This window comes from Grammomys surdaster, unplaced genomic scaffold (genome assembly GCF_004785775.1).
Source record: "Grammomys surdaster isolate TR1022 unplaced genomic scaffold, NIH_TR_1.0 126313, whole genome shotgun sequence".
In the NCBI taxonomy this organism is placed as follows: Eukaryota; Metazoa; Chordata; class Mammalia; order Rodentia; family Muridae; genus Grammomys; species Grammomys surdaster.
In genome coordinates, this window is record NW_021621113.1 from 11,564,119 (window position 1) to 11,591,661 (window position 27,543).

At 49.9% G+C, this 27,543-nt stretch overlaps 2 protein-coding genes across 3 annotated transcripts; one reads left to right on the forward strand and one right to left on the reverse strand.

The window, feature by feature from the left end:
• Positions 1 to 6,823: 6,823 nt before the first annotated feature.
• On the reverse strand, positions 6,824 to 13,482 carry Ubxn10 (UBX domain protein 10). Of its 2 annotated transcripts, none has more exons than XM_028759984.1 (2): positions 11,782 to 11,866; positions 6,824 to 8,451 (listed from the first exon to the last, which is right to left on the reverse strand). In XM_028759984.1, the coding sequence occupies exon 2, from the start codon at positions 8,434 to 8,436 to the stop codon at positions 7,597 to 7,599; it is 840 nt and encodes a 279-aa protein (XP_028615817.1). In that variant the 5' UTR covers positions 8,437 to 8,451; positions 11,782 to 11,866; the 3' UTR covers positions 6,824 to 7,596. The 2 variants fall into 2 exon arrangements, with proteins under 2 accessions (XP_028615817.1, XP_028615816.1); XM_028759983.1 differs by lacking the exon at positions 11,782 to 11,866 and adding an exon at positions 13,385 to 13,482 and having other exon boundaries at positions 7,597 to 8,451.
• Positions 13,483 to 18,033: 4,551 nt separating this feature from the next.
• Pla2g2c (phospholipase A2 group IIC) lies at positions 18,034 to 26,713 on the forward strand. The gene is made up of 4 exons (XM_028759557.1): positions 18,034 to 18,097; positions 20,829 to 20,973; positions 22,561 to 22,664; positions 26,550 to 26,713. The coding sequence occupies exons 1-4, from the start codon at positions 18,034 to 18,036 to the stop codon at positions 26,711 to 26,713; spliced, it is 477 nt and encodes a 158-aa protein (XP_028615390.1).
• The last annotated feature ends 830 nt before the right edge of the window (positions 26,714 to 27,543 follow it).

The following is a 27,543-nucleotide window of genomic DNA, read 5'->3' on the forward strand; positions in this document are numbered from 1 at the left end:
ATACTGAGTTGAGAGTTGAGTCCGGGAGTTCAAGACCAGCCTAAGCAATATAATGAGGTCCTGTCCTGACAGTTATCAATCAGTTGAACAAGATCCAGTGTTCAGATAGTTCAATACCATATATATGTTGCAAAGTACAATGGATGACATAAATATGAAGAGAAAAAAACAGAGATTGTCCCTACTTTACATATTATTCATCAGATAGACACTATTTTAGTTTTAATTTTAAAAACAAATCTTATTGTTATTGTTGTTTTTAGACAGGGTGTCTCACTGTGTAGCCCTGGCTGTCCTAGAACTCACTGTGTAGACCAGGCTGGCCTTGAACTCACTGTGTAGACCAGGCTGGTCTTAAACTCATAGATCCATTTGTTTCTGCCTCCCTAGTGCTGGGATAAAGGGTATGTATCACCACACCCAGAAAAATTCAAATTTTCTTTTATGTGTATCAGAATTTTACTTGCATGTGTATGTATGTGGGTATGTATGTGCACACCCTGTGTGTAGTGCCCTTGGTGGCCAGAGGAGGCTTTGAATCCCCTGGAACTAAATATGGACATTTACAAGTTGCCGTGTAGGTTTTAGGCGCTGGACCCAGCTTCTCCAGAACATCAAGTACTCTTTTTTTATTATTAAATTTTATTTTTATGTGTATAGGTGCTTTGCCTGCCTGTGTGTCTATGCACCACTCGTATGCCTGGTACCATCAGAGGCCAGAAGGTCCCCCAGAACTGGAGTTACAGTTGTGAGCCATCATGTGTATTCTGGGAATCGAACCCTGATCCTCTAGAATGGCAGTGTGTATTCCTGACCATTAAGCCATCTCTCCAGCCCCAGGAGAAGCAGTGCTCTTAACTGCTGAACTCTCTCTTGATCCTCCATTTTAGTTTTAAAGGGTGCATTCTCTGCAGGCAGAAGTGTGGGTAGTATAAATCTGAAGACTTGGATTCTATCCCAGAACCTACCCTGCACATACACACACACACACACACACACACACACACACACACCACACACACACACACACAATAATTAATTTATAGAAGTATCTTAAAAGATACTTCTTTTAAGTGTTAACAATGTTAATAATAAGTAATAACCCATAATTCTCAAAATTAAGAAAGTATTTAGTTTGTATTTCCAATTTTTTAAAAGGCAAATTATTAAAAGCAATAGCCTAAGTTTCTGTTTGCTTTGCTTTGTAACCACTTAAAAAGCAAAACCAAGTCAGTGGGCCTGAGAACTGGGGTCTTCCCTCCTGTCTCCCCCTAGTCTGAGGCAGGAAGCTTGCAAGCTCCACATCTGTCTGGGTCACAGGGCTACAGAGAAAAGCCAAAGTGAAATCCTTGACTGTCTTTCTGGATATTTGCCCTGAGGAAATAATGTAAGAGATAAAGAAAATGCTACGTAAGTGAAGAGTTTTAGCTTTGACTTCTGTGGTTAAAAAACCAAACAGGGAACACACGATCACTTCGTAAAGAGGAAATAGTTCCGTGATAAGACGCCAACGCATTGAGTATTACTCAATCTGAAATAATTGTGGGCCCTTAGAAACTTGGGATGAGGACATGCAAGCTCTTGCTAGGAACACAAATGTTAAAAAAAATATAATATATTCGTGTGTGTCTATTGGCAAGAAAGCAGCATGCAACATAAATGTAATCTCTGAGGATAAAAACAAGACAGGAAACATTTGACAAGAGGGGTTGAGGAAGGCTTTCTTTCCCCTGTCAGTCTTCTCTACATTTCACAATTTTCACATTACCAAAACAACTTATGTTTTCTTTGACGGACAGGCTATAACTGACTCTACAGTTGAGTCCTTGTTATTTTGTTGGGGGGCGGGGTATTTTGTTGGGGGAGAATTATGGGTTATTACTTGATGTATGATCAAGATGGTGTGTGCTATAGATCTGCATCAAGTTTGATATTTTATAATAAAATTATGACTTTGAAAAAAAGTAAACACGGTCTGGAGTGTGGCTCAGTGGGTAGAGGGCGCTCACCTAACATGCTCTGAGCCCTGGGTCTGATCCCCAGCACTGCATAAACTGGGTGCTGTGGCACAAGCACAAATGCCTATTACCTCAGCATTTGAGAAGTAGAGACAGACGGATCAGAAGTTTGAGGACATCTCAGCTATGTATCAAGTTCAAGGCTACTGGAACTAACATGACATCCTGCAAAAAAAAAAAATGGGCGGGGGAAGAAAGGAAGGAAGGAAGGAAGGAAGGAAGGAAGGAAGGAAGGAAGGAAGGAAGGAATACAAATTGACTGGAATCCCAGAAGCTGGCCACTTCCCAGGAGTTGTTCAGCCACCAACCCTGGTCCTTGGCTTAGATTCTACTGGTAGCCTTTTCTTGTCTTGGTCTTCCTTCTACTGTTCAGCATCATGTATTATGGATTTCGCTCCCTTCCTGTCTCCCTCTCTGCCAAATGTAACTCCTTAAGTATAGAGATTAGAGCCTGTTCTGTTGCCCAATGGGTCTAATATGCTTGGCATGTAGCTACTTAATATGTATTTGTTGAATTGGTGTGTTGTAGATTTGAATACATAGGGGTTTGTTGGGGACACTGTTAAGAGGAAAAAAGCAAGAAAAAGCAGAGGCCTGGATGCAGGAAATTCCTATAGAGTACTAGAGTCCAGATCCAGGTCCGAGGGATGTGGTATATTTGAGTCTGGTCAGAGTGGACATCGAAGCACCCCATGGTTGGATTTAATGGTGGGGCATGGGGAGCAGTTTCCAGACCATACTTCCTCCTGGGCCTCAAGTGTCTCCTTAAATGTTAGATCCTTCCTAACAGGGGGCTAGGGCTCAAAGAGACCCAAGCTGTCCACAGGAGGTGCTCATGAAACAGCGTAGACATGTCTTCTGTCGCAAGGGACGATATCAATCAGAACAGCGAGTTTTCAACTGATCACCATAGGACCAAGACCTAAAGCCCTGGAACCCTCATTGTCAACAGTCATGAAAGTTATAAGAGTCTTGTTAGGTCACTAGACCCTCTTGAGAAGATTCGGATTCCAAACTAGCTTCTGGGATTTAGATAAAGGAAATGAAGGTAAGGGGGTAGGGAGGGACAGAGCAGCCAGGGAGCCAGTACAATGCTTTCTTGGAGCAGGTGTCTTCCAAAGCAACCTTGGTCAGGAATCATACCCCTGGGGGGAGTTGGTGATTAGCATTAACGTGGACCAGTGAGTCAGGGCCCTTTGAAGGTGCAGCTCTCCTCAACAAGTGTAGTCAATAGCCTTGTTTTTCTCCACACATTTTGCCCATAAACACATTGTGTCTTCTCTTCTTAGGAGTGCCACAGATGCTCAGTGCTATCCCCCCCACACACACACACTCCAGCCTGCTGTGGGCTTCAGCGCTCTGTGTTTGTCTTTACAAGAACCGCACACTGGAAATATTGGTCAAGACAACTCAAGAGTATACCAGCCTGTCAACTACACCCTTTTTCTTTTCTTTCCAAAGTGAAGAGATTGGGTACCCTAAATCTGACCGGCTTCCAGGAGCCTAGGCTACCACCCCCAACCCTTGCCTAATTACTCTCTACTTCCTGGAGTTGATCTTCCATTTTCCACCCCAGCCCCCTAGTTCACTCAGCCACCAGCCTGAGAGCCCCTCCAGTCAGGGCAGGCTGAATAGGTGGGGGCTGAGTTTCACCCACCAGTGTGTGTCACAAAGGATGTTCAGCCCTTTAGGAGAGAATGTAACTATCCAGAAATACCTTGGTTTGTTCTGTGTTGACTATTCAGGGGAGCAAATGCTTCCTGAACATTTGAATGTACAGGAAGATAAAAGGACATCAGAGTGGGCTGGGAGGGACATCCCTAAGCAAAGGAGTAGCACGTCACTTGTGGGGACCGAAAGGAAAACATTTGATTTTATTTTTATAATGGGAACTACTGACTTGAGTGTTCATAACTGACTCACCAGAAGTCCGCCCTGCTTCCATTGCCTGGGCCTCCACAGTGGGACTAAGTCCCTCTGGTGTGACTTGGCTGTTTGGGTGTGGCGATTAAGTCAGAATGTAGGCTTCATTGTCACCGCATTCTTGTGATGTGTGGCCATGGATGAAGAAAACAGCCATGTTTGATAAAACATTTCCAAGCTGATGTTCAAACCAGAAGCCCATCCAGGAGTCTGCTTGGAAGGCAGAGGAATGGACCCCACCACATGAAAGACTCCTCCAAAAGATACATCAAACACCAAGAGACTGAGTTTTCTTTCATCCCTAATAGTTCCCCTGCATCTACTTGTACGAGGCTAGGGATCTACCCTCCTCGGGTCACCAGTAATGGCCTGCAGTCTTGTTCCCAGGCTGTCTCTTTGACATGACCACTCTGGCCTGGCTATTGGCCACATCCCCAGGTGCAGTCAGGGTAAGGGCTGTGTCAGAGCTGCCTGCCATCTGTTAATGCATTTTATTATTATTTTTTGGATTCGAGGTGATGAGTCACCTGCTTCTCCTGCTGTTCTTGCTGCTGCCGAGGGTGATGTAGTTATCTGCTTTACTGGGAGATACGCTGGGAACACGCATCCTCTGCTAAGTCTGCGTCCATGATGAACAGTCTTTCCGGTACCACTGGAAAGGTGAAGGTGATGCGTCTGGCCGTGGCAGGAACAGGACAAAGACACAGGACATAATGTGACCCCTCCCCCTACTATTGGCCTGTCACAGATACAGCTGAGCCACTGACCGACCTCAGAAAGAGTGCTCAGTTGTGGGTTTGTTCTCTCATGCTAGCAGTCTCTTGGCGGGTGTCTTAGTTAGGGTTTCGTTGCTCCGAAGAGACACCATGACCAAGGCAACTCTTATAAAGGAAAACATTTGATTGAGGTTGGCTTACAGGTTCAGAGGTTTCAGTCCATTATCACCATTGTGGAAAGCATGGTAGCATCTGGGCAGACATGGTGTTGGAGAAGGAGCTGAGAGTTCTACATCTGAAGGCAGCCAGAGGAGACTGTCTTCTGCAGGCAGCCAGGAGGAAGGTCTCTTCCACACTGGGTAGAGGCCTGAACATAGGAGGCCTCAAAGCCCCCCTACACAGTGACACACTTCCTCCCACAAGGCCACACCTCCTTCAACAAGGCCACACCCCCTCCAATAAGGCCACGTCTCCTAATAGTGCCACTCCCTATAGCCACACATTCAAACCACCACATGGAGGTTGCTCATGCCGACCACTATGTTGTCCTAGAGGAGACACCTCAGATGACTATTGATTGGTTCAACAAATGATGAAAGTCTGTGACCACACAAACCAAGTGAGGACAGCCAACCAAAGGCCACCAAGTTGAATATGCAACTGGGCAGGTCCCACTAAACCAGAGCATCCCTGATGCCACAGGTGAGTTGGAGGGGACTCTTCCCCAGCTACATGCTATGTCTGAAGCAGAGGCACTTCTGAGGGAGCCTCCACGGTGGGCATCTGGGGCGGGGGGTCTTGGCTGCAATGGCTTGCAGGATACATGGTTTCCCAGGGAGATAACTGAAGATGAGACTGGTGTCTCTCTGCGCACTCCTGTCTGGTGGCGCAAGTCTTAGGCTAAAACACAACATGTCTGTCTCCACACAGTGTTTCACACAAATCAGCTTTTATTGTTCGTATCATTGTCTTTTGTCCGAGAAGAAAAAAGGAGAGTTTATTATTACGATGGGTCAAATCTCACTTTCATCGTGTCTCCTAGAAGATCCTAAAATATTCCTATGCTTCATGTGTCTTCCTTTTCCCCCACCACCCCCAAATTCTCAGCCAAATAGCAGCAGCAAACCCCAAACTCCAGGAGTTTCTCACTCCACTAAGCATGCTCTACTTCTCACTGGGGCATTCTAAAGCTTCGCCTCACCGAGCTGTGGGTGAGTGGGATTTTATTCTTACCATGGAGTAGGTGTGATTTTTTTTTTATAGGCTCCTAGATCGGAGCTGAATTATACACTTGTGGGTAAGTGGGATGCCTGTACTGGAGGGTCTAGGCTTAAGCCACCAGTCCCTTCTGCTGTGGTCACTAGGCAGATGACATGGCCAGCTGCACGGGCCTGCCCACATCAAAGCCATGTCCCAGCGGATGTTTCCCATCAGAGGAGCTGCTAACCTAGGCAGGATGGTAAATCTCACAAATGTTCAGGAATATCCTAGTCCAGAGTGATCTGTGTGGTGTGGGAGGTGTCTGGGGTAGGATGACTCTGTTCAGAGTAGTCATTGCTGTCACCAAGGGATAATGTGCTAGAAGGAACACCTGGAACTGCTGGTGTTGTCCCATGCACAAGATGCCCCTGTTGCTGAGGTAGTGACACTCTGAGATGCTCCAACAACTGCTAAACCCTGCCTTGTCTGTGAACTGAGGGTGTGGGGGCATGTACCAGTCAGTACCCAGGACATGTGGTGCTTGGGCTCCAAGGGGGACAGAGTGCCCAGAAGGTCTCGGTGTTCCTGACTCCAAATGGGGATTTGGCCGTCGAGGGGTGCAGATGACTTGTGGGTGTCTGGCTGAACCTGCAATACGGGAGAGCTTTGGCAAATGATCTGTATCCCCAGAAAAACAAGACTCTACAGTGCTAGTGACAGCTCTGGCTAAGGCGCATGGGGGCATTCCATACCAGTCAGCCAGCTGCACAGCACGGTCTCAACAGGGGCACAGGAAAGAAACCCCAATGAGCCGCCTTCCTTCTCCTACGGAGGACCTGACGCCCTGACACTGACCTTCCATGTTTGACATGGTTGAGAGAGACGCTGAGACTGGGGGATAAAACAATTTACCTGTGCCCAAGTAGGCCAAGGGGTTGTTAGTACAAACTTGTATAGCCGTGTAGCTGTGTGCATCTTAAAAACAGGGTGCTGCATATGTTACTTCCATTTTGGAAAGACTATGCACATAGACAGGTGCTACCAATAAGCTCCAACCATCAGTCCACGCAAAAGTAGCCCTGGCTAGTCTGTGGCTGTAGAGGCAATTTGTATGGGCTAGCTCTAGGACATTTCAGAAATGTTTCTGCTGGGGGATTTGTGACAGCAGAAGGTCGTTCTTCCCTTTGCTGCCACCTCATACCAACAGGGATCCTCAGGAATCTCTGCTGGTGTAGCTCGGGAAGGAGGCTGCATCCAAACACGGAATCAGCAGCCTGTCTCTCACAATATTGCAAAAATACCAGTGTCAGTGCCGTGATTCCTAAACCCTGGTTATTTGCTAGACTAGAATCCTCTCCGGGAAGAGTTTAATCTGGTGTCAAGTACAGAAAGGCAAAGTGTTGTCTTTGAGAGATCCAGAGTTCACTGCACTGACAGAAGATTCTGGAAGGAGACAGCGGTGGAAAGAAGATATCCTGGCCGCAGCCACAGTCTAGGGATGGATGTAGAACTTCCCTGTGGCTGCATTAGAAGTGTGGGGCTACAAGGGAGTTTTCCAGAGGGCTCTTCCCGTGTGTAGATTCGTCCCTGCTCTACAAACATTCTATACAGACAAGGCCCTAGGGTCTTCCCTGAACTGGGCTCGTGTGGCACTTGAAACCAAGGTTGTGTTGGAGGCTTCAGGCTGCCCAACATTCTCTTTGCTCAAAGACCTGGGGCCCCAGCCTGGTGAAGACAGCTCAGGGCCACCCCTCCCCCTCCTCCTGAGAGATGCCCAGCACAGATTTATGGAGGATACTGCACTCCTGCAGGGACTTGGTGAGGTCAGAGAAGCGTCTCCTGGGCACCTCCATTGTTTCAATGCTGCAGTGTTGGTAGGTGGCTTTGTTTCTCTGCTCGGCCACCTCGAGGACAGTCTGGAGGTCGTCACTAGGCCTGAAGTAGCGCACGAACCTTTGGCCTGAGGGTGACCTGACGGCCAGCAGCAGCCTCGGCTCTTCGTCCGATGGCTCCTCCATGTTTGAGGCCCTGGAGGAACTCTGTCTTTTGGTTTGGATGATGAATTTCTTCTCTAAGGCACAGACTTGTGTTCTGGAGTCTTCCTGGCTTGACTTCACAGTGGCGCGGGCTTCCTCTTGGTAAAGGGCCTGGACGCTGCTCAGCTGCAGGGAACTGGTCTTGCTGGAGACAGTGTCCACAGCCCCATCCTCCAAGCTCCTTCTGTTGATGGATGGGAGGACTGGGTACCTATTGAGAGATGAAGCGGTCCCTATGGGTGCCTGCGGCAGCAGCTCCGGCATCTCATCAGGAGTTCCCTGGGATGGAGAGACAGTTGCACAGACTCCTGGTTTCTGGTTGCCTGGCGACCCGGAGGAACATGGTGGAGGTGAGGTGGATAGCACACCGGAGGAGCCATCCCCCATGCCTTGTGGTCTGTGCAAATTCGGCCGCTTCCGGCCCTTGGCAGACTTGGGCCTGATGACGTGCATTCTGGGCTGCCAGGTGAAGCTGTCAGCTGCGGTGCTGACCACAGTGCTGCGTTCAGGTGGTGCAAAGTTCACAGGAGCTTCTATGGCCATTGCTTCTCAGGACCCCTAAGGAAGCAGGCAGAGACAGAGAACGCCATGGGTTAAGCTTCCTGAGACACTGGGGCTCACTCTTCTGCCATGTGCTGCTCACTGAGAGAGTAAGCATCCCTGGACCGGAGTGTGGGACCTATCTCTGGTTTTCTGACATGGGGGAGCAGCTGTGACTCATCCATTAAGGGCACTTGGAACACACATCAGTGATCCAAAGTCCTTGGAACTTAAATTCTTAAAGTGAGTGGAAACCACAGGTCTATAGATGCTTTCAATGAATGGTAAGTACTACGGAGATAAGAAAGGCCAGTGCTCACTCTCGTGGAGAAGGGCCTGCAGGCAGAAAGACCAGTCTGAGAAGGAATGAGCCATGTGACAAGCCAGAGTCAGGGTCAGACAACTTTCACCGTGAATGCATTTGTTTGCAATGACTGAGTTCTGACTGCTGCCCTGGGACATAACCAGCATGGTCACACACTCAACAGAGTGCACTGTGCTCTGGTAAAATCTGATTGGGCCCAAACCAGAAGAGTGTCCAGGAGACAGAAGGGCCCTGGGGAAGTCCTACAACAGGCAGAATGTACTGGGCTCCAGAGACCTCACTGGCTCCCAGGGAAGGAAGCCCCCTTGGGGAGTGGCCAACACAGACCTCAGAGGCAGAGACAGGAGTCTCAGAGGCAGACTGTGTTTGCTCAGAGAGGGGAAGGTAACCCTGTTAAGACTCTCTACAGGGCAACCAGGCTCAGCTCCACTCAATAGCAGGTGACTTCTCCAGACAAGAGACACTGTCTGCTTGACATCATTCACTATTGACATGCCACCCTCTGGGATTCCCATCGCCCCCCCCCCCCCCCCGACCCCCGCCATGGGCCTCCCTCAGCCCTACTCCCCTGGCTGCCTACACTTTGCCTTTACACACAGGTCACGTGGAACATGGCTCCCCAGCGTGGTCAGGGTTGAGAGAACAGGGACTGCTCTGATCACCTGCTAGAACTCACAGGGGTTGCTCAGGTTCTGGACAAGGAGTCCACAAGCCTCCACATGAAGACCTAGGGAGCATCTATTTTGACTTGTCTGTCTGTCTGTACTGTCTGTAGACATCAGGCAGCTCTGTCTCTGCAGGATAGTCCCGGGCAGGAGCAGATGGATGGCTGTGACCTCGTGTTGGTTGTAGGTCTGTCTTGTGTGCATCTGTTATTCTAGGTCAGTGCTGTGTACCTGTTGCTCTTCAACGGGTGTTGGTTGCTTTTGACCCTGCAATATGACATCATCCACAGGAGACCCTGCTGGAATTATAGGTGAACTGACACACCCACCGGGCATTTATATGGATTGTGGGGATTCAAATTCTGGCCCTTGGGCAAGTGCTATACCCACTGAGCCATCTCCGCAGCACCCGTTCACGGGTTAAAAGGCTCTGTGGCTGTCTCTATACAACCAAACCTTTCTCCACTCTCACCCTCTCTTTTCCATGCCCAATCTGGCTGCAGGCAGTTCAGAAACTTCTTCCTGGGCAGAAAGTTTTGACGATAGAAATGACTGCCCATTTCCTTGTTCATTTATTTTCTGATCAACTATAAAGAGTATTTTTTTTCCCTATGAGTTTTCTCGTTCCGAGTGGCAGGAGAAAGCCATAGCTGTCCAGCTGAGGTGAAGATTAACATCTAGCTAAGCTCCCATCCTTGTCACTTGGGAATGGCTATTAATTTGCCACAGCTTCTACAGAATTATCACAGGCTTGGCTTCCAACACCCACACATGCCTGGGGAAGGTTTGGCTGTCAGGAAGTTTGGTAACTTAGAAACCTCTCCCTAACAACTTTGATGAGAAAAGTCATGTGTTCTCCCAGGCCCTCTGCTGGGTTATTTTTAACAGTCAAACTTGAGTGTGTGCGTGTAGTTGCTATACCTTTTGGTACTCTATATAATTAGCCGTGTTCAGGGGGTGTCATATTCAAGACACCCTGGTCATAAGATAACATGACTGCAAGCTATCTCAAGAGAAAGAAAAAAAAAAAACCTCAATTATGACTAATTCGCATAAGCCCACTCATGGCTATTTAGAGACTAACACCTCCTTCAGGTAAAGCCGTTACACCCAACCTGCTTTTATAACCCACCACCTCCTACCCAGCACAGAGACCATCTGTTACACAGAGGGAACACCGCTCCAACCCCCACCCAGAACAAGGGCAGGATGCTGCAGGAAACAGGTGTTTGGAGAACTGCATCCATGGTGCCTTGATAGACACACCCTGGGTCCCAAACTCTGCCTTTGCCCTCAGTCCAGGCTCCTGCGACAGCATAATCCCTGCCTGGCTCATTTCACCACCTCTAGGGCCTGGCAGACACTCAACCACAAAGTGACTTGACAACATCTAGGCGTAGGCATCCATCACGCTGCTGCCAGGCAAGTGGCCTGTTTACTTAAACACAATAGCTAGGAGGAAGACGCCTGCTAGGAAGCAGGAAACAAAACGCTGGCCACCATTTCCAAGATGTTGCCAGAAGGGCAGGTGCCCATTCCTTAGGATTATCGCCCCACGAGCAGGAAGGAAGGGACATTGGGTAGAAATGAAATCAAGACGCCCGTTGTCTTACCAATGGTGCCCACAAGCCTCCACGGGGGTCAGACCATGATACTTTACAGCCCAAATCTAAACCTACAGCGAAAGCAGTAAAATACAACCTCCTACGAACCATCTGCTGGCATAATACCGGGACATGCACGTGCATTGGTCTTTTAAAAATGTTTATCAGTTACCAACACCCACTGCCGCCACCCCATAGTCCCCAGCCTGGTTTACAAAATTAAACTCTGTAAAGGAACCAACCCGGGGGATGGAGAGAGAGAGAGAAGATCGAAACCATTCGCTGCGCTACCCCAAACCAGAGATTAGAATGTGGGAAACCGCAAGCCACCAAGAGAGCGAAGCTTTACGAAGAGAACCGGGGTTGATTCCAGGATAGAAGGGCGGGCGAGGGGGTTGGGGAGAGGCCTCTATTTATTTTCGCTGTCTGGGTCTGGCAGGCCTGGAAGCAAAGCTTCAAGTGCAGAAGGAGGAGTGTCGGGGAATGGCAGAATGGGCTGGAACATGAATGCAGACCTGGGTAAAGGGCACGGAGCTGTGGGATGCTCCCTGCAGCTCTTGCCTCTGCACTTGACACGAACTCCCTTTTCTCTCTTGGGATCTGAGTCCAGGGATTGGCTTGTAGGCGCCCCTCCCAGGAGACCCCTTGGCTGCTGCAGACTCAGGCTCCAGCCAGGTTGGCTCTGCCCCTGGGGAAGGCTGCTCAAAAGTCCCGGCTCTCAGTTTCTGGGGACCCACAGCGGGGGGCCTCTCACCTCGCAGCTCAGCTCCATCCGCCTCCTGTGCCTGGCTGCGACCAGCTGGTAAACAGCCCCGTCTCCCTGGCAACCGCCAAGGGGTGGGGGGCCACGTGCTTCCGGTGGGACCGGAACCTGCCTGACCTGGACCGCAAGCTGAATTGGACTAGCTTGGGCACGGAGGACGGAGGGCTGAGGGCTACAGCCCGTGGTTCACGGATTCCAGGCTCAGGACCTTGGTGTGGCCCTGCCCCATGGAGGCCGCAGGGCCCTGGGCCTGGACCCCTGCCACCGGAACTCTTCTTCTTGACCTGGCCTGACTCTGTGTCTTCCGGGGAGTGTGCGTTCAGGAGGAAAGGGAGCCCTGCCCTGGGGTCCGGGGTAGGGACCAGGATCAAATCCCTGTCTATCCTTGGCCTGACTTTGTCAGTGTCCTCATTTTAAAACAAGGTTGTGCAACTCATTCCCGAGACCCTTAGAATCCGAGTGGTGATTTTTTTAGGGTATGTTGTCATGGGGGTTCCCACTCCAGGGCCACCATGTGATCACCACCCCCATCTCCTATTTCCTCCTTAAAGGTCTAACTATATACAGTCAGCAACTCCAGCCACGTCACCGCGTTTCCCAACAGCTTTGAGATTTGGAGGCCCGCAGCCTGACTGCTTTCTCAGAAGCTATGCTCCACTACCTCAGCCATTTTGTTGGTAAGAGTCCTCCTGGCCCTACTGTCATCCCGTCCATGTGATGGAGCCTTAGCTGGAATCTGACCACCCCACACCAAGCCATGACATGTCACATGTGGCCGTGAGGTCCTCAGCCCTCCCTGGTCAGCCTTCTGTTTCCTGCCCTCTCTGATGGCTATTTCAACTCCTATCTGTCCTCCAAAAACCTCCCACGTGCCGTCTTCCTCCCTCCCTGTGAGATGACAGTCTCCTGCCCTCTGCAGAGGAAAATAGAAACCATTGAATGGGAACCTTCTTGTTGTCTGCTGTCAGACCAGAGCTCCCGGCCTTTCTTTGCATGCTTGCTGTCTTGCCTCTGGTCTGCTGGAATGGGAAGAGGTTTGTCATCTGATTCCGTCCCATTAACTGCCTCTGTGGTGCTTCCCAACCATGGCCACACACACACACACACACACACACACACTCCCTAGGCTCAACACCTTGGCTTCTGTTGTCCCCTGACTTGAATAAAAATTCCTCCCTAGTCTAGCCTGTCCCTTCATTTGCCTAATTCCTCCCTGTCTTTGTTCCAATCTTAGAAAAATCGTCCTCCCAAGCAGGCGTTAAGATGACTTTAAAGCTGGACAGGAGTGACACACTCCTTTAATCCCAATACTCAGGAGGAAGAGGTAGACAGATCTCTAAATTCAAGGCCAGCCTGGTCTACAGAGCAAGTTTAAGGACAGTCATGACTACATAGGGAGGCCCCCATCTCAAATAAACAAAAAACAAAAAACAAAAAAACAAAAGACTGCTTTAAAAGGAGTTCTGTTGGATCCTGCTCTAGACAGAGCCTTAGAGTAATTTAGTGATTGAACTAGTAAAACCGAACTATTGAACTAATAGACCGTTAAGAACCACGGATGCATAACCTAACATTATGGCCACATCCTTGTTACCTGCTTTGTCCTGCGTGTGCAGGGATGGCATTTTGAGATGAGCATAATTCTAAGGCCTTTGTCAGCACAGTCACAGTTAGGTCAGAAAGACATATTGCTCATGGGTAGAGTTATAAATAGTACCGTTTTCAGTATTGTTTGAGCCATGGGTAGGACAGCTTGCTGGATGTGATCCCATACACTGTGATTGGTACCAATGGCACATTCTTTGGGAGCTGGCATGGAGGAGTGCATTTCTATTAGCCTATCTCAGAGAAGAAGCTGCAGGCCCTGGGAGAGCACCTGGCCGTGGATGGGAGCCTGGGCTAGGCTGACCTCCTTTCTGGGAATTCTGTCTCTAGCTATCCGGGAGGCATCTGTGGCCCCAGGAAGGTACAACTGGTACTTTCAGAAGCTGGTTGTTTTGAATCACAGAGTTGCCGGCTTGCATCTTGTTAATGATTCTGTCAGAAGTCTCCAGGTGATGCTCTCCAGCCCTTCAGCGCCCACTCAGAGAAGATTAAAGTAGCTCCTTTATCAGCTGTTTTCACATCACCTAAGAATTAGGCAGTCCTTTGAGAATCGACTTGGTTTCAATCCCTTGCTCCCCGACTGTGTGCGAGAGTGGTGTGTGTGCCCTTGCCAGGGCATGGCGAAATGCTGCTTACATCCGTGGTCTATTTCATGTTCATCAGCACATGAGTCTTTGTTCTCTGGTGTGGTGTGATGCAGCCCTGTTGGGGAAGAAGAGGCAGCCAGCTAGTCCCTGCCTTTATCTCCTGACCTGCACCACAGAGAGCAGCTTCAAAGAATGTCCCCTCTGATGCCGGTGCTGAACATGCACACACACGGGCTAGATTCTCGGAGGATGGCTGGAGGCTACCCTCCTGCCTGCTTATGTGTCAGCTCGTCTTCCTTTGTACCATGTCTCCTCTCCCCGGCTCTCTCCTGGGCTCTAGCCAGCTTGTTCCCCTTAGCGTTTTCATCTCGGGCGTCCTGTTTCTCCCTCTCCAAGGTGAAGCTAAGCTGCTTGATCCTTCTTAAAAGTCAGCTGTTCTGTGAAGGCTTTTCCTGAGCAACTGTGTCTCCCCAACCCCTCCCAATGGTCTATCTTAAGTCGTTTCTGATCTGTGATAACATGCCCAAGGTGGCACCATGTACCTTTCCTGGGTCAGCTCCTCAGATGTTTGTGAATCTCCTCCACAGAGACATCATCCATTGGGGCTTCTTTGCCTTTAAAAAACCAACTGAGTTCGGGGCCTTTTGCTGATGAATAGGAGAGCAGTTTGGGAACTTGGAACTAGCTGGTCTGACAGCCCACTGTGTACCACCCCCACTCTCAGTTCCCCTGTGGCACTTTACCTGGATCTGCCTGCTAGGCTGGCCATAGGACTTGTGGGCGTGGCCTCTGGAGTCAAGCAGCAGTTTGAATAGCACTTTCCCATGGGACACCTTGAGCATGCCTTTAACTTCTTCCCTAGAGTGGTTTGCACATCTATAGAATGGGCACTTCAGACTGATTGCTTTAGACCCGCTTGCTCTGAGAGTAAATGAGGTAATCCATTAACGGTCTTGGCCTGGCCCTGGCACAGGCAAGTACTTTGTTCGTCTTACCTGACAGTCTCCTTCAGTGTGATGATACATTGCCTAGGGGCAGGAACTTGCTCGTCCTCCCTCAGTCCCACACTTAGCCCTCACAAACCCTGCTTGTGGCAGACGCCCTGCAAATGAGAAATTGTTGGTGACATTGATTCTAAAGAAAGACCCACAAGCCACTAGTTAGCACCCCAAGGCTAACTAGTTTGGAATGTAAATGCCTTACCTTGGGCTGGCTGAAGGCAAGCCCTCCAGGTTTTGTGCTTTTGTTTTTTATTTATTTATTTTTTTCGTCCTGTTCCCAGAGAATCTGTAGGCCTATTTTGAACTGGTGACTTTTAGATTTCAGTCTGTAGCCAGTGTTTTTCTCTGTTGACTTTGATCCTGTCAGACTCATAGGTTGAGAGTGCAGGTAGCATTTAAGAAGAACGTGCATAATCTAGTCACAAAGCCAACAGGCTGCATGGCCATGCACAGCTCCGTAGAGGTCTCAGTTTCCTGAGAGACCCTCAACAGAGAAGTTTCTGGGTAATAAAATGGAGCCACCAAAGAGATACAGTGTTTCATTGCTTCCTGCATCTCTCTGGAACATATCCAATGGTGTCCTGACACTTCCTGTCTGGTTAAAGGGACTATATCAAACTGTCAGTCACGTTGGTCCCATGTTGACCAAGCGCTTTCACACCAGGAGTGACTGGAATCCTGCCGGCGCCACAGAAGACAAAGGTCATTGACTCCACTTCACAGATGGGAAGCTCGGGGTCCTGAAGCGTAGGTCCACTGACAGGAACTACTGGATCTGCTCTAGCTCTCTCATAGACTCAGAGTTCATCGCTTCCCACCATTGCTGCCTATTGCACAAATCCAAAGACAACAGCTGTGCTCAGGCAAAACCTTGTTGACCAAAGTCAAGGCCCATACGGGGCTCTTGGTCTATGCCTGGGCTCTGTTTATCTGTAGTCAGCTCCTCAGCCTCCTTTGGACCTTCCTTGGGATTTTCTCATTAGCTGAGTACACAGTTGGCGCTTCAGTTGCATTTCATTACCAGGAACGCACTCCAGGCCTCTTTGTATGTGGAGTCTCTTCACCTGCTGGTTCAAAAGCTGTAAGTCCTTTCTTTGTAGCCCAAACCTGGCCCTGGTTTTGTCAGGTTCCCGTGGAGACAGAACCTAATTAGAAAAGTTTGTGCAGCTGTTGAAATAATGATTGGGCAGGACCAGCCTGCCCAGGACCCCCCAGCTTCTCAGCATCCACCAATGTTGTGCTAAAGAAGGCAAGGTGGCTGGGACACCCAAGTGGACTCTCCCAGAGTTCTTGCCATAGGTCTGACGTTTTGACATTTTCCTGGGAAAGTTGACCACAGCTCCGCTGAGCTGTTGTACCTTCTTCAGGACCTATGCCAGTCAGATGTAGCCTGACATCTCACTGGGCTGGTGGCGAACACTTGGACTGGAAGTAAGCTGTGTGCTGGTGGTAGGGCCAGTCCGTGGAGGGGCAGTTGCCTGTATTCTCCCCCATTGACCCATGGGAAATGGGCCTTACAGTTTTCCCATCTCATTATGGTCCTAATGTGAATGTCACATCTATGTGTGAGTTTGGTTTTAGTCCCAAGTGTCTTTGTCATTTTCCAGCTGGTCCATACTGCAAGTCCATGGGAGTAGACCTCTATAGAAGTTTGCTCTTTCTCTGTGTACTTCTGTCATCTCTCTCCAGCCAGCTATATACCCACCCATCTTTCTCCCTCCCTCCCTCCCTCCCTCCCTCCCTCCCTCCCTTCCTTCCTTTCTTTTTCTTTCTTTCTTTTTTTTTTGAACAGGATCCTTCAAACTTGTTAGGTAGCCAGGGGATGACGTTGAACTTCTGATCCTCCTGCCTCCACTCCCAGAATGCTAGGATTATAGGTATAGACCACCATGGCTAGACAGAGGCTAGGGTTTTGTGACGTGAGGCTAGCACTCTGACAGCTGGGCCACATCCCCAGCCCTATCCCATCTCTTAGGTGGAGATAGAAACTCTGAAGCTGTGAGAGTCTCGAGATGTAATGACTGGGACATGGTCAGTGGTGGGCATTATTCACAGAGGTTTGTTCCCATGTGTACCAGCAGGAGAATCCAAGCTTTAGCGGGGCTGAGTTTGTAACTCTGGTACCAGGAGATCGAAGGAGAAACCCTGCACGTGGCAGAGGATGCTGATGGACACCATATACGCCTGAAACCTGGGGTCACGGAGGATGCTGACTCCTCCAGAGAGGAAAAAAAAAGAGGCAGCGATTAGTGTCCCCAGAGAAAGAAAGACTCCTTTAGCACTATTTTCAAACAATGAAGCCCTTCTAACATTTACATCTGGGTCAAAGTGACAGGAAAGGGTGTCATCTTCAGACATCACTAGGTCTGGCAGAGATCTCGTAAAGCCCTGTGTTGAAGCCATCCAAAGGCCTGCTTTGTAGGGGGTTGGTCTGGCATTGTTATGTTTTCAAATGCTAAATTCTGTACCTCAAGATCTGGTTGCCCCCGACGAGATTCTCACGTATACCAGCTTTGTGTAAACCTTGCTCCCGACCCCCAGTTATCCCTGATTGATTGATAAAGATACCTACAGCCTGAGCTGAGCAGAAAAGAGGGAGCAGAGGGGAAGGTTCCTGGGCCTAGGGTCTCAGGCAGGGACCATGATGAGGAGAGACAGGAGGAAGAAGGAGGAAGTCACCATGGGAGAGGTGGATTGTGAGCATGTGACCGTGAGAGCTGGCTTGTAGGAGTAGCAGTGACCCAGGTGGAACATGGCAAGTGATATCTCAGGGTTACTGACAGGGAAGGAGGCAAAATAGCACAGAGGGTTGGTATCTGCCCAGCTCCAGCGCTGTAAAGACGTATTAAATATAAAGGTTGTTGTGTCTTGTATTTGGGAACTCTATTGTCTAAGTAGGGTACAGACTCTTAACAGATATTTAAAGACATTGAAGGGTATAGCAAACCCCCAGAATAATAATTACCACACAGTGGTTTGTACCCACATGGCCTCTTACTTCCTCCCCAAACAGGAGCCGAACTGGCAGATGAAGGTGAAACCCGGGCACCATGGACTTCCTGGTCTCCTCTGGAATGAAGGGTATCGCTGTCTTACTTGTCTTCATCTTCTGCTGTAAGTGAAGCCATCAGGGAGAACGGAGAGGGCTGTGCCTATGTCACAGGGGTGGCCCCTCCTAGGTAGCACCGAGGGAAGGGAGGGTACAAGACAGGAGAGAGCCGGGCTCCCTCCAGAGTTCTCCAACCTCTGGTTGTGCCGTCTGCCATCTGACGTGCCGGGCCCTCACAGAACACCTTGGAATCCAGAGACCACATACTAAAAATGACGTTGGACTGTGGTGTCAGCTCTCCCTGTCTGGGAGGCTTCCTTTCTTCCTTCTCATTTGGATGCCTTTATTCAAAGCTGTGTGTGCTGCAGTGCAGAAACAGCAGGCAGGATTCTAGCTGGCTGGAGTAAGTCTTCTGGGGAAGGCATCCTGGCATTGCCTAGTGGGATACTCCCTCCAACCGAGTCGCTGCCGCCAGGGTTTCAGATTGTGCACTTCTCCAAAGTGACCAAGGGCTTCCTGGGAGCCATCTGAGGTCTGCTTAACAAACAAACAAACAAAACAAAACAAAATCCAGTGTCTCTTACCGAGTGCCTGGGTTAGCTGCTGGTTCAAAACCAGTTTCGTGCCTGTTTCTTCAGTGCTGTAGTACCTTTGGGGTTCTGTAAGTCAGACATATCAAAATCAGGTCTTTCTCTTTCTCCAAGTTGCTAGTGACCTTTGCAGCTTTCAAAAATCATACCAAGTGAGGTGGCACAGGCCTGTAATCTCTGCACTTGGGAAGTGGAGGCAGGAGGATGGAGAGTTCAGGTCAAGGCATCTAACTCAGCACTAAGGAGGGAGGGAGCATGAGAAAACCTCCCCACCACTCTTACTGTTCTCCTTTGAGTTCCTGCCTTTGCTGTATTTGTGTCACAAACAGGATATAAGCCTGTAATTAGAGAATCAAATGCAGGACTGGTGACATAACCCAGCTGGTAGAGTGCTTGCCTACTGTACACAAAAACCGGGGTTCGATCCCCAGCACTGAATAGAGCCAGGCAGAATGGCACACACCTGTGATGGAGGTAGAGGAAGCAGAGTTAGAAGTTCAAGGGCATCCCTAGCCACATATGAGTTTAAGGCCAGCTTCTCCTGTGAGACTCTAACCACCTGATGCTGCCTAGAGCAAAGACTGAGTGGAACATCAATCTCTCTGTTGAGGGTCTCTCAGGAAGCTGATTTCTAAGGAGCTGTACATAGCCATGCAGCCTGTTAGCCTTGTGACTAGATTACGCACGTTATTATTATTTATATACTATAAAATATATAGTAACATAGGTACAGCCTTTTTTAGGAACCGGTACTTTTCTACGCCTAGATGCAACAACTGCTTTGGAGACTGCACATGCATGCATACGTGCGCTCACTTATGTGAGCACATACACACTCGTGTGCACACACACACTCACACACATACACACACACACACACAGTCAAAATTCTGCAACAAAATAAAATAAAACATGTGTCTTAGTCACTGTCCAATTGCTGTGAAGAGACCCCACTGCAAGGCACCTCTTATAGAGAGCAACATTTCACTGGAGCTGGCTTACAGTGTCTGAGGCTTAGTCCCTTATCACCATGGCAGGTGCTGGAGAAATGGCTGAGAACTACACCCTGACCGGCAAGCAGAGAGATTTAGAGACTAGACCTGGTATGGGCTTTTGAAACCTCAAAGCTCACCCCCACTGACACACTTCCTCTGAAAAGGCCACACCTACTAATCCTTCCCAGATAGTTCCACTCCCTGGTGACCGCGCATTTAAATATATGAGCCTGTGAGGCTATTCTTATTCAAACTACCACAACATGCTTATTAAGAAAGGTACATGGAAGTACATGTAAAAGCACGTGGCCTTGCTCTTTCTCCATCTGCTTCAGTCACGGGCTGGAGTTCAGCTGGTAAAAGTGATATATCCCCAAGACGTGTGCTTTGGTGACCATTCTCCTGTGAGTGGGCATCTGGCATTTCCAGTGTTCTGATCTCACAGACCACACTGCCAGCAAACATCCTTGTGTATGCATCTCTGTGTTGTGTGAGCATTTTGTAAGTGAAAAGGCCTACAGATGCATGCCTGTAAAGTGCAGCACCTCGAAGGCAGAAAGAAAAGGTTCAATACTGGCCTGGTCTCTTATTGGGCCTTCCAGACCAGCCAGGGTTACGTAGTAAGACAAGACCCTGTCTTTTAAAACAAAACAAGAATTGGTGGGCCTGTGTGTATTTACAGACTGGATCAAGGGTGTTTTCCTATCTCTTACTCCTGTGTTCTGCGTGTCCTGTGAGACTCTAACTGCCTGATGCTACCTAGAGGAGGGACCGACTGGAACATCAGCCTCTCTGTCGAGAGTCTCTCGGAAGCTGATTTCTAAGGAGCTATGCATGGCCATGCGGCCTGTTGGCCTTGTGACTAGATTATGCATGTTCTTTTTAAATGCTACCTGTGCTCTCAATTAGGGGATCTAATAGGATCAGTGTCAACAGAGAAGACACTGGCTACAGACTGGAACCTGCAGCTTAGAATTTTCCCAGATCAGATCTGGATGGTGGTAGAGCATCCCCTGACAGCTGGGGAGCCTGGACCCCATCCTGCTTAGCAAGATACTTTCTGAATGATGGAGTAACATCAATCCTATTTTCTTTCCTTTAAGCAGGCCGATATCTTGGGGGAGGGCTCTGGACTGCCCACCCCTCTGCAAACACTCTTGCAAGGCCTGTGGGCCCTCAGACTCTTTTGATTTGTGTTTCCTCCTTGGCAGGGACAACCTCCACCCTCAGCAGCTTCTGGCAGTTCCAGAGGATGGTCAAACACACCACAGGACGCAGCGCCTTCTTCTCCTATTACGGATACGGCTGCTACTGTGGGCTTGGAGGCAGAGGGATCCCTGTGGACGCCACAGACAGGTGATGCGGACACTCTGGGCTAACCCTTATTGCATTTGCTTACAGCCAGGAGACAGGAGGTTGGGAATCCTGGAGAAACAATTACAAGGCAACATGAGACTAAAAAGAGTTACGGGGTCAGTCTTGAGGAACCCAGAACTGAGCCAGTGTTCTCTGTGTGACTTGTGACACTGCCCAGGAGCCTGTATGCCTAGGGTCCTTAATATGGCTTGTGTGCTGTGGCCATCTTGAGACAGGGTCTTATCTTCCAACTCATGTTGGCCCCTAATTTACCGTATAGTCCAGGTTGGACTTGAACTCTGGAGCCTCCTGCCTCAGCCTTCCAAGTGTTCAGATTCTGTGCCACCATGTACCACTCAAACCCAGCACCTCATCCCTGCTGGACAGTCATATCACAGAGATTTCCCCAAGCCCCGTCCTGATAGCCTCTACCCAGGGCCCCCGTGTTAAACAGTCAGTCCTGCCCAGAGCTTTGGAGGCCTCTTGTATTCCCTAGCAAAGGTCGTCTTTGCTCATCTGCTCTCTTGTTTTAGGATGATGGGCCCAGCCAGACTGCCCTGCCAGCTCCCAACCTAATTCCATATTTTAGGAGAGTGAAGCCAAGTGACCCAGTTTGAAAAAGTTGTCCATCTGGAGGCAGTCGTACGATACAAAGTTGGCTTCCAGGACAGCTCAAAGGATCTGAGGGTGGGCGGTGTGGACTTTTAGAAAAAGTGAAAGCTACTACAGCCTGGGGGAGGGCCCAGAGGGAAGACTGGATAGTGTGTCTCTTTTCCCACTTGAAAAAATAAGAAGGGGAACGTCCCTTGGCGTGTCCTTACAGCAGGGCCGTCTAGCACAGTGGTTCTCAGCCTTCTTAACGCTGTGACCCTTGAATCAGTTCCTCATATTGTGCTGACCCCCAACCATGAAATGATTCCATTGCTTCTTCATAACTATAATTTTACTACTATAAATATCTGATCTGGGGGATACCTGATGCATGACTCTCAAAGGGGTCATAACCCACAGGTTGAGAAACACTGGCCTAGCATATAAACCTTGAGTCCCCAGGCTTGTCTGTGGAGCCACAGAAGGCCACTGGCACTTGTGAGATGTTCATTGTGTAGCCAGCACTGAACCAGTGATCTGCATATGGGCTTCAACCCTCACGGTGAATACAGGAAGGCAGTATCCCCACAGTAACCCACCTCACAGCTGAGGACAGAGAGGATCCCAGACTAAGAGTTGCTCAGCCACCATCCTTAGGGAGAGCAGCAGACCCTGGCCTGGAACAGTGATCTACTCATTCTAGGTCCACCTCCTGTATTTTCCTACCTCCTATACCTTGCCTGTTGGAGGCCAAAGGTAGATTCAATACTGCATACCATTAGCCCAGGGCCACAAAGGGCCAAGAGCCCACTTATACATGGGGACAGCCATAGAAGGACAGATGTATCAGTAACTCACCTCCCCAACTCCAGTGCCTTCAGGCCTAGAGAAGGGAACAGGTAAGTTCCTCCCAGGTCTCACCCAGTGTCCTTTTGCTGAGTGTCAGGGACACTTACACATAGGCACAGTCTCTCTCCTCTCTCTCCCCACCACTAGGTGCTGCTGGGCTCATGACTGCTGCTACCACAAGCTTAAGGAATATGGCTGCCAGCCCATCTTGAATGCCTACCAGTTTACCATTGTCAACGGGACTGTGACCTGTGAGTAGCTCTGCCTACAGGGAAACAGTGTGACCTGGGCTAGTCCTTAATGGTCACCTCCTCATTAGCCCATTGGTCATCTTAGGGAATGAGACTGTCCCAAGTGCTTTGAGATCTAGAAAGCAGATGGCGGGGTTGGGGGAGGGAGGGGTAAGATATGTAAGTCTGACAGTCAGAGCTTCTTGGAGCGTCCTTGTTTGATTTTTTTCCTGATCTCTTTTGCCCGCCACTGAATATCAGTTCCCACCAAGAACCCAGAGCCCACCCAGCATTATGGATCAACAAGGAGTTGTTGACTGTGGATTCTGTTGACTTTGCAGTTTCTCTAGGCAGCTGTGGCTGTTGAGAGCATTCCCCCAACCTCCATGTGTGTGTGTACGTATGAATTGGTTTTGGTTTGGTTTGGGTTTTCGAGACAGGGTTTCTCTGTGCAGCCCTAGCTGTCCTGGAACTCTGTAGACCAGGGAGGTCTCAAACTCAAGAGATCTTTCTGCCTCTGCCTCCCGAGTGCTGAGATTACTGGCATGAGCCACCATGCCTGGCATGCATGTGTGCATGCCTGTGTGTGTGTTGATGTATGTAGGCACACTTGTGGGTGAGCACACGTGTGTGGAGACTTGAGACTGAGATTAGTGATTGTCCTCTATCTCTCTTCTACCTTATTCATTGAGGCAGAGTCTCTCAGCCAAGCCCTCAGCTGCCCGATGCAGCTAGCTTACTGTGGGGTCCTTTAAGGGCTTCTATCATAGGCCGACCACCACACCCACCCAGCACTGGTTTCTGGGTGTCTGAATTCCGGTCCTCCCAGATGCTTTAACCATTGAATTATCCCAGTCCCAACAACTTCCGTTTTACCTGTTACGTGTTAATGAGGCATTTTGCTTGCCTTTCAGTTGAACAAATATTTGCTAAGGGAGACTGCATGCTAAGCACTGTGACCAGTGTGGGTAGGGACAGAAAAGTAACTAGGTGTGAGGCACTGTCCAGGACGGGGCTGGAAGGATAGGCACACAGAGTGCCCACTCAAGAGGAGTATATGTCCTGAGCCTGAGAGTGTGGGCATGTGAGGGCAAGTCTAGCCTAAATCCATGAAGGCTGTGGGCATGAGCCTTTGTCTAGCCTTGTATTCTAGCCCAGTGGATGGCTTCTTCTCCTCACAGGGCATACACCCAGCTCCTGCAGGCCTTAGGGCACAGTGAGCCACTTCCTCCGAGGTGTATGCACAGCTGTGTTTCTGGGCATGCATCCACCTCCTCCAAGGTCAGAGGACGGCCACTTGCCCCCGACTCACTCCCGAGGATAGGGGACTTCAGACTCTGTACTGGATGCGGAGTACCCCTCCCAGAGCTGTAGCACAGCACACACGTAGCCCAAGTGAGGACTGTGCTCTCTCCCTGGCATCAGCTACAAGATAGGAAATGTGACCTTCAGGGGTCTCAGACCCCCACGATAGGAGACCGTGCTCCCCAGCCAGGACAGAGCACCTCACCAGTTGTTAGAGGCCCAGAGACTTGCGTTTGGATGATAACCCTCCCACCAAGTAGATGTCTACCCCTTAGGCAGGGTAGCGGGGAGGCAGAACCACCTCCCAGTCCAGCCTTGGCCTCCCAACCAAGCTAGAGTCTCCTCACCCACACTGTGGTAGGTTGTGAGTGACCAACAGGAGTGCCTCCTCATGTGACGACTAGAGAGGCTGGTCCATGCAGGTGTTTACTTAGTGCCTGCCATTTGGACCTGGGAATTTTTGGTTTGGCTCAGCTGTGCTTTTCACTTTGTGGGGGAGAATCAGGGTTATTTTAAAAAAATTTTAAATTGCATATGTATAAGTGTTTTGCCTGTGTGTATGTCTGTGTACCACATGCATGCAGGGCCAGCAGAAGCCAGAAGAGGATGTCAGATCCCCTGAATCTCCAGTCCACCCTCCCCTCGTTGTCTTAGTTACAGTTCCTTTGACATCTGCCCTGTGCTTGCCCATCTGGGGCCAAAGTCATTCCTGTGACCCTTATGGAGTTAAGTGTCTTCCCTGCCCAGGCCACACTGCATTTCAGAGAGCTGCACTGGAAGAGTTAATGCCTCCAGCAGTTCTGAAATCCTGCACCCAAACCTGGTCCCAGGTTGCCTAGCAACCAGTGTGGTGAGGCCTGTGGGGTGGGTGTGGTAGGTGAGGGGTGGAGAGAGAGCTTGGGGTCCACAGCTTAAAAGGCCACTCAGAGATCAGCACACAACCAAGTCTAGGAAGAAGCCCAGGAGCCAGTTTTCTTTAAGGAGACAGCTGCCCCAGGGTGGCTGACGAGGTGGCTGGGCCTCCTCTGAGGTGGTTTATATAAGCACTAGGCATTCACAGGGACTTTGAGATCAGCGCACTGACCCTCCCTTACACCTCCACACACGTGCATATGTGTAGGGCGGAGCCATGTGTAGGGTGGAGCCTAGCTGTGGGGGATAGACTGATTCCAGTCACCAGTACCCAGTCCATAACCCTGTCCCTCTGCCTGCAAAGCCTCACGGCTGCAGCACGTAGTTCATTTCCAGGGGTCCTCAAGCTCGTCTTCTGTATTAATGGGGTTTTCCCATTGGTAGACCCAAGAGAACAACTTAAAAGCTGCCAAGGATTCAGACACCTGAGTCTATTGTCTCTGGCTCTGTTGTCTGTGGGCTGGTGGGGAAGTGGATCAGTATAGAGGTGAGGACACGCATCAGAGACTGTTCAGGGAAGATACAACGTCAGGGAGAACGGCCAGGACCAAATTCAGCCTTCAGAATCCATCCAGTGGCCTGCCTCCCCCAGCAGGGCCCTACCTCCTAAAGTTTCCACTGCTTCTTCCAGATTGTGCTACGTTCTGCGGACCGCCTGTTTAATGCATGTATCTGTGGGAGGAATATTCATATTTAGACATAACAGGGGTACACTTGTCTTGTTATGGGGGGGTCATTCATTCTCAGGGTCCATATGTATGGTGCTCTTGGGCCTGTGCAGTTTGAAGACGTGCTTGCTTGAATCTGTACCCGCAGTCTCTAGACAAAGACGAGTCATGTGCTAGAAGTTTAATACCTGTTTGTTTCATGAGTGGCTGGATGAAAACTCTCTTTCAGTAAGCGATGCCGACTTATTTATCCCATTTAAAAGCTAAGGAGACAAGCTTTGGGAGAAGCAGCAAGCTGCCTAAGATCATAAAGTCTGTGAGTCACAGACTTGGGTCTAGAACTTGGCTTCCAAGGTCCAGGAATGGATGCCTGTCTGTGGTCCACAGGCCACATAAGTACAGCCGCTAAAGGCTCCAGCAAACGGCAATGGAACTTTGACCAGCAGTAGGGATGGAGTTCAATAATAAGCAAGGCAGTCTCTGACCTATACATCAGGAGAGGATTTAGTCACACAGTAGGAAGGACCCTGAGAGAGCTGGGGGTGCAGCTCATTTGGTAGAATGCTTGCCTCACATGCACGAAGCCCTGCCTATAGCAGCACGGTTGTTCGTGCTTTGAACATCTGCAGCTGGAGATGTTCCAGACAGCCCCTGGAATGATGTCAAGCCAGTGTCTGGAATAGGAGATGGGTCTTGGGGGCTGGGGAGTTGAGCCCCGTCTGCTGCCTTGGCCCGTGAGCTGCCTGGGTGCAGTAACTCACCCCACCCGCAACATGCAGCCCGACCTCTGCATCCGATTTACCCCCTCCTAGGCGGCTGTTCATTGCGGAGGGGAGGGGCGGGATGCGACTGGGGAAGGGCTGTGAAAGACAGAGCACCCCCACCCACACTCCTTCTCTTCTTGCCCTCCGCCCTTGGCTCCTGTAGTTCCTCCTAGGTCTCCAGCCCTCCCCCACCCCCACCTTAAACCCAGCTGTGGGATGAGCCACAAGACCCCCAGTGACGCCCCGTGTCTCCACAGGTGGATGCACCGTGGGCGGCAGCTGCTTTTGCGGGCAGAAGGCCTGTGAGTGTGACAAACAGTCTGTGTACTGCTTCAAGGAGAACCTGGCCACCTATGAGAAAGCCTTCAAGCAGTTCTTCCCCACCAGGCCCCAGTGTGGCTCGGACAAACTCCATTGTTAGGGAGGCCACCACTGTCCCTCTGTCACTTGCATGTCACTCACTCTAGTCCAAGGCCCTTCTGAAAACCTCTCTCCCTCAGAGAGTCCGAGGCTCCTGCACTGGGGAGTGTTTTCTCAGTCGTTGGGGGACTGAAGGTGGGGAATTCCTGCCCTGGAAACAGACCTATCTGGCAATGAAGTGATACATTCTGGCAGTAGGAAACAGGGACACAAGGGAGCAGGGGTGGGGGTGGGGGGCATCCTGCAATCCCAGCATTTGAGAGGTAGAGGTAGGAGAGGCAGGAGGTTGGGGCAGCCTCCACTATACGGTAAGTTCAAGGCTAGCCTGAGCTACCTGAGACCCTGCACTGAAAAAAATTTTAAAATGTTTTAAAAGGAAAAGAAAACAGAGGGACACGGGGATTGGGCTGAAAGGTGTTTTCAAGCCCTTTTCCCCATAGAGCATAGCGCCCCAGGATCCAGCCTAAACTCCTCTCTACCCTCAACCCAGGTCAGGATGTGTGTCTGACTGGGGAACAAGGTCCTCCACCCAGGTCTGGCTGGGAACTAAGCAGGTATCCTAGAAAATACAGTCCCAAGAGCCTCGCCTGGAGTCAAGTCCTCATTTGCTCCAGGTCTGACCCCTGTAAACCCTCCAGCAGGAAGCAGGCTGTTCCTGTCTCAGGAGGTGGGACACTGTTAGAACAAAGGTGTGCACCAGTGCCACAAAGATGTCATGGTTAAGATGGCATCAAGAAATGGAAAGAGGCCATTTGGGACCGGTGGGTTCAAGGCACCCAAAGTCCTCACCCCAATTTAGAAGCTTTGGTCCTGTAAGACTTAAATCTAGTA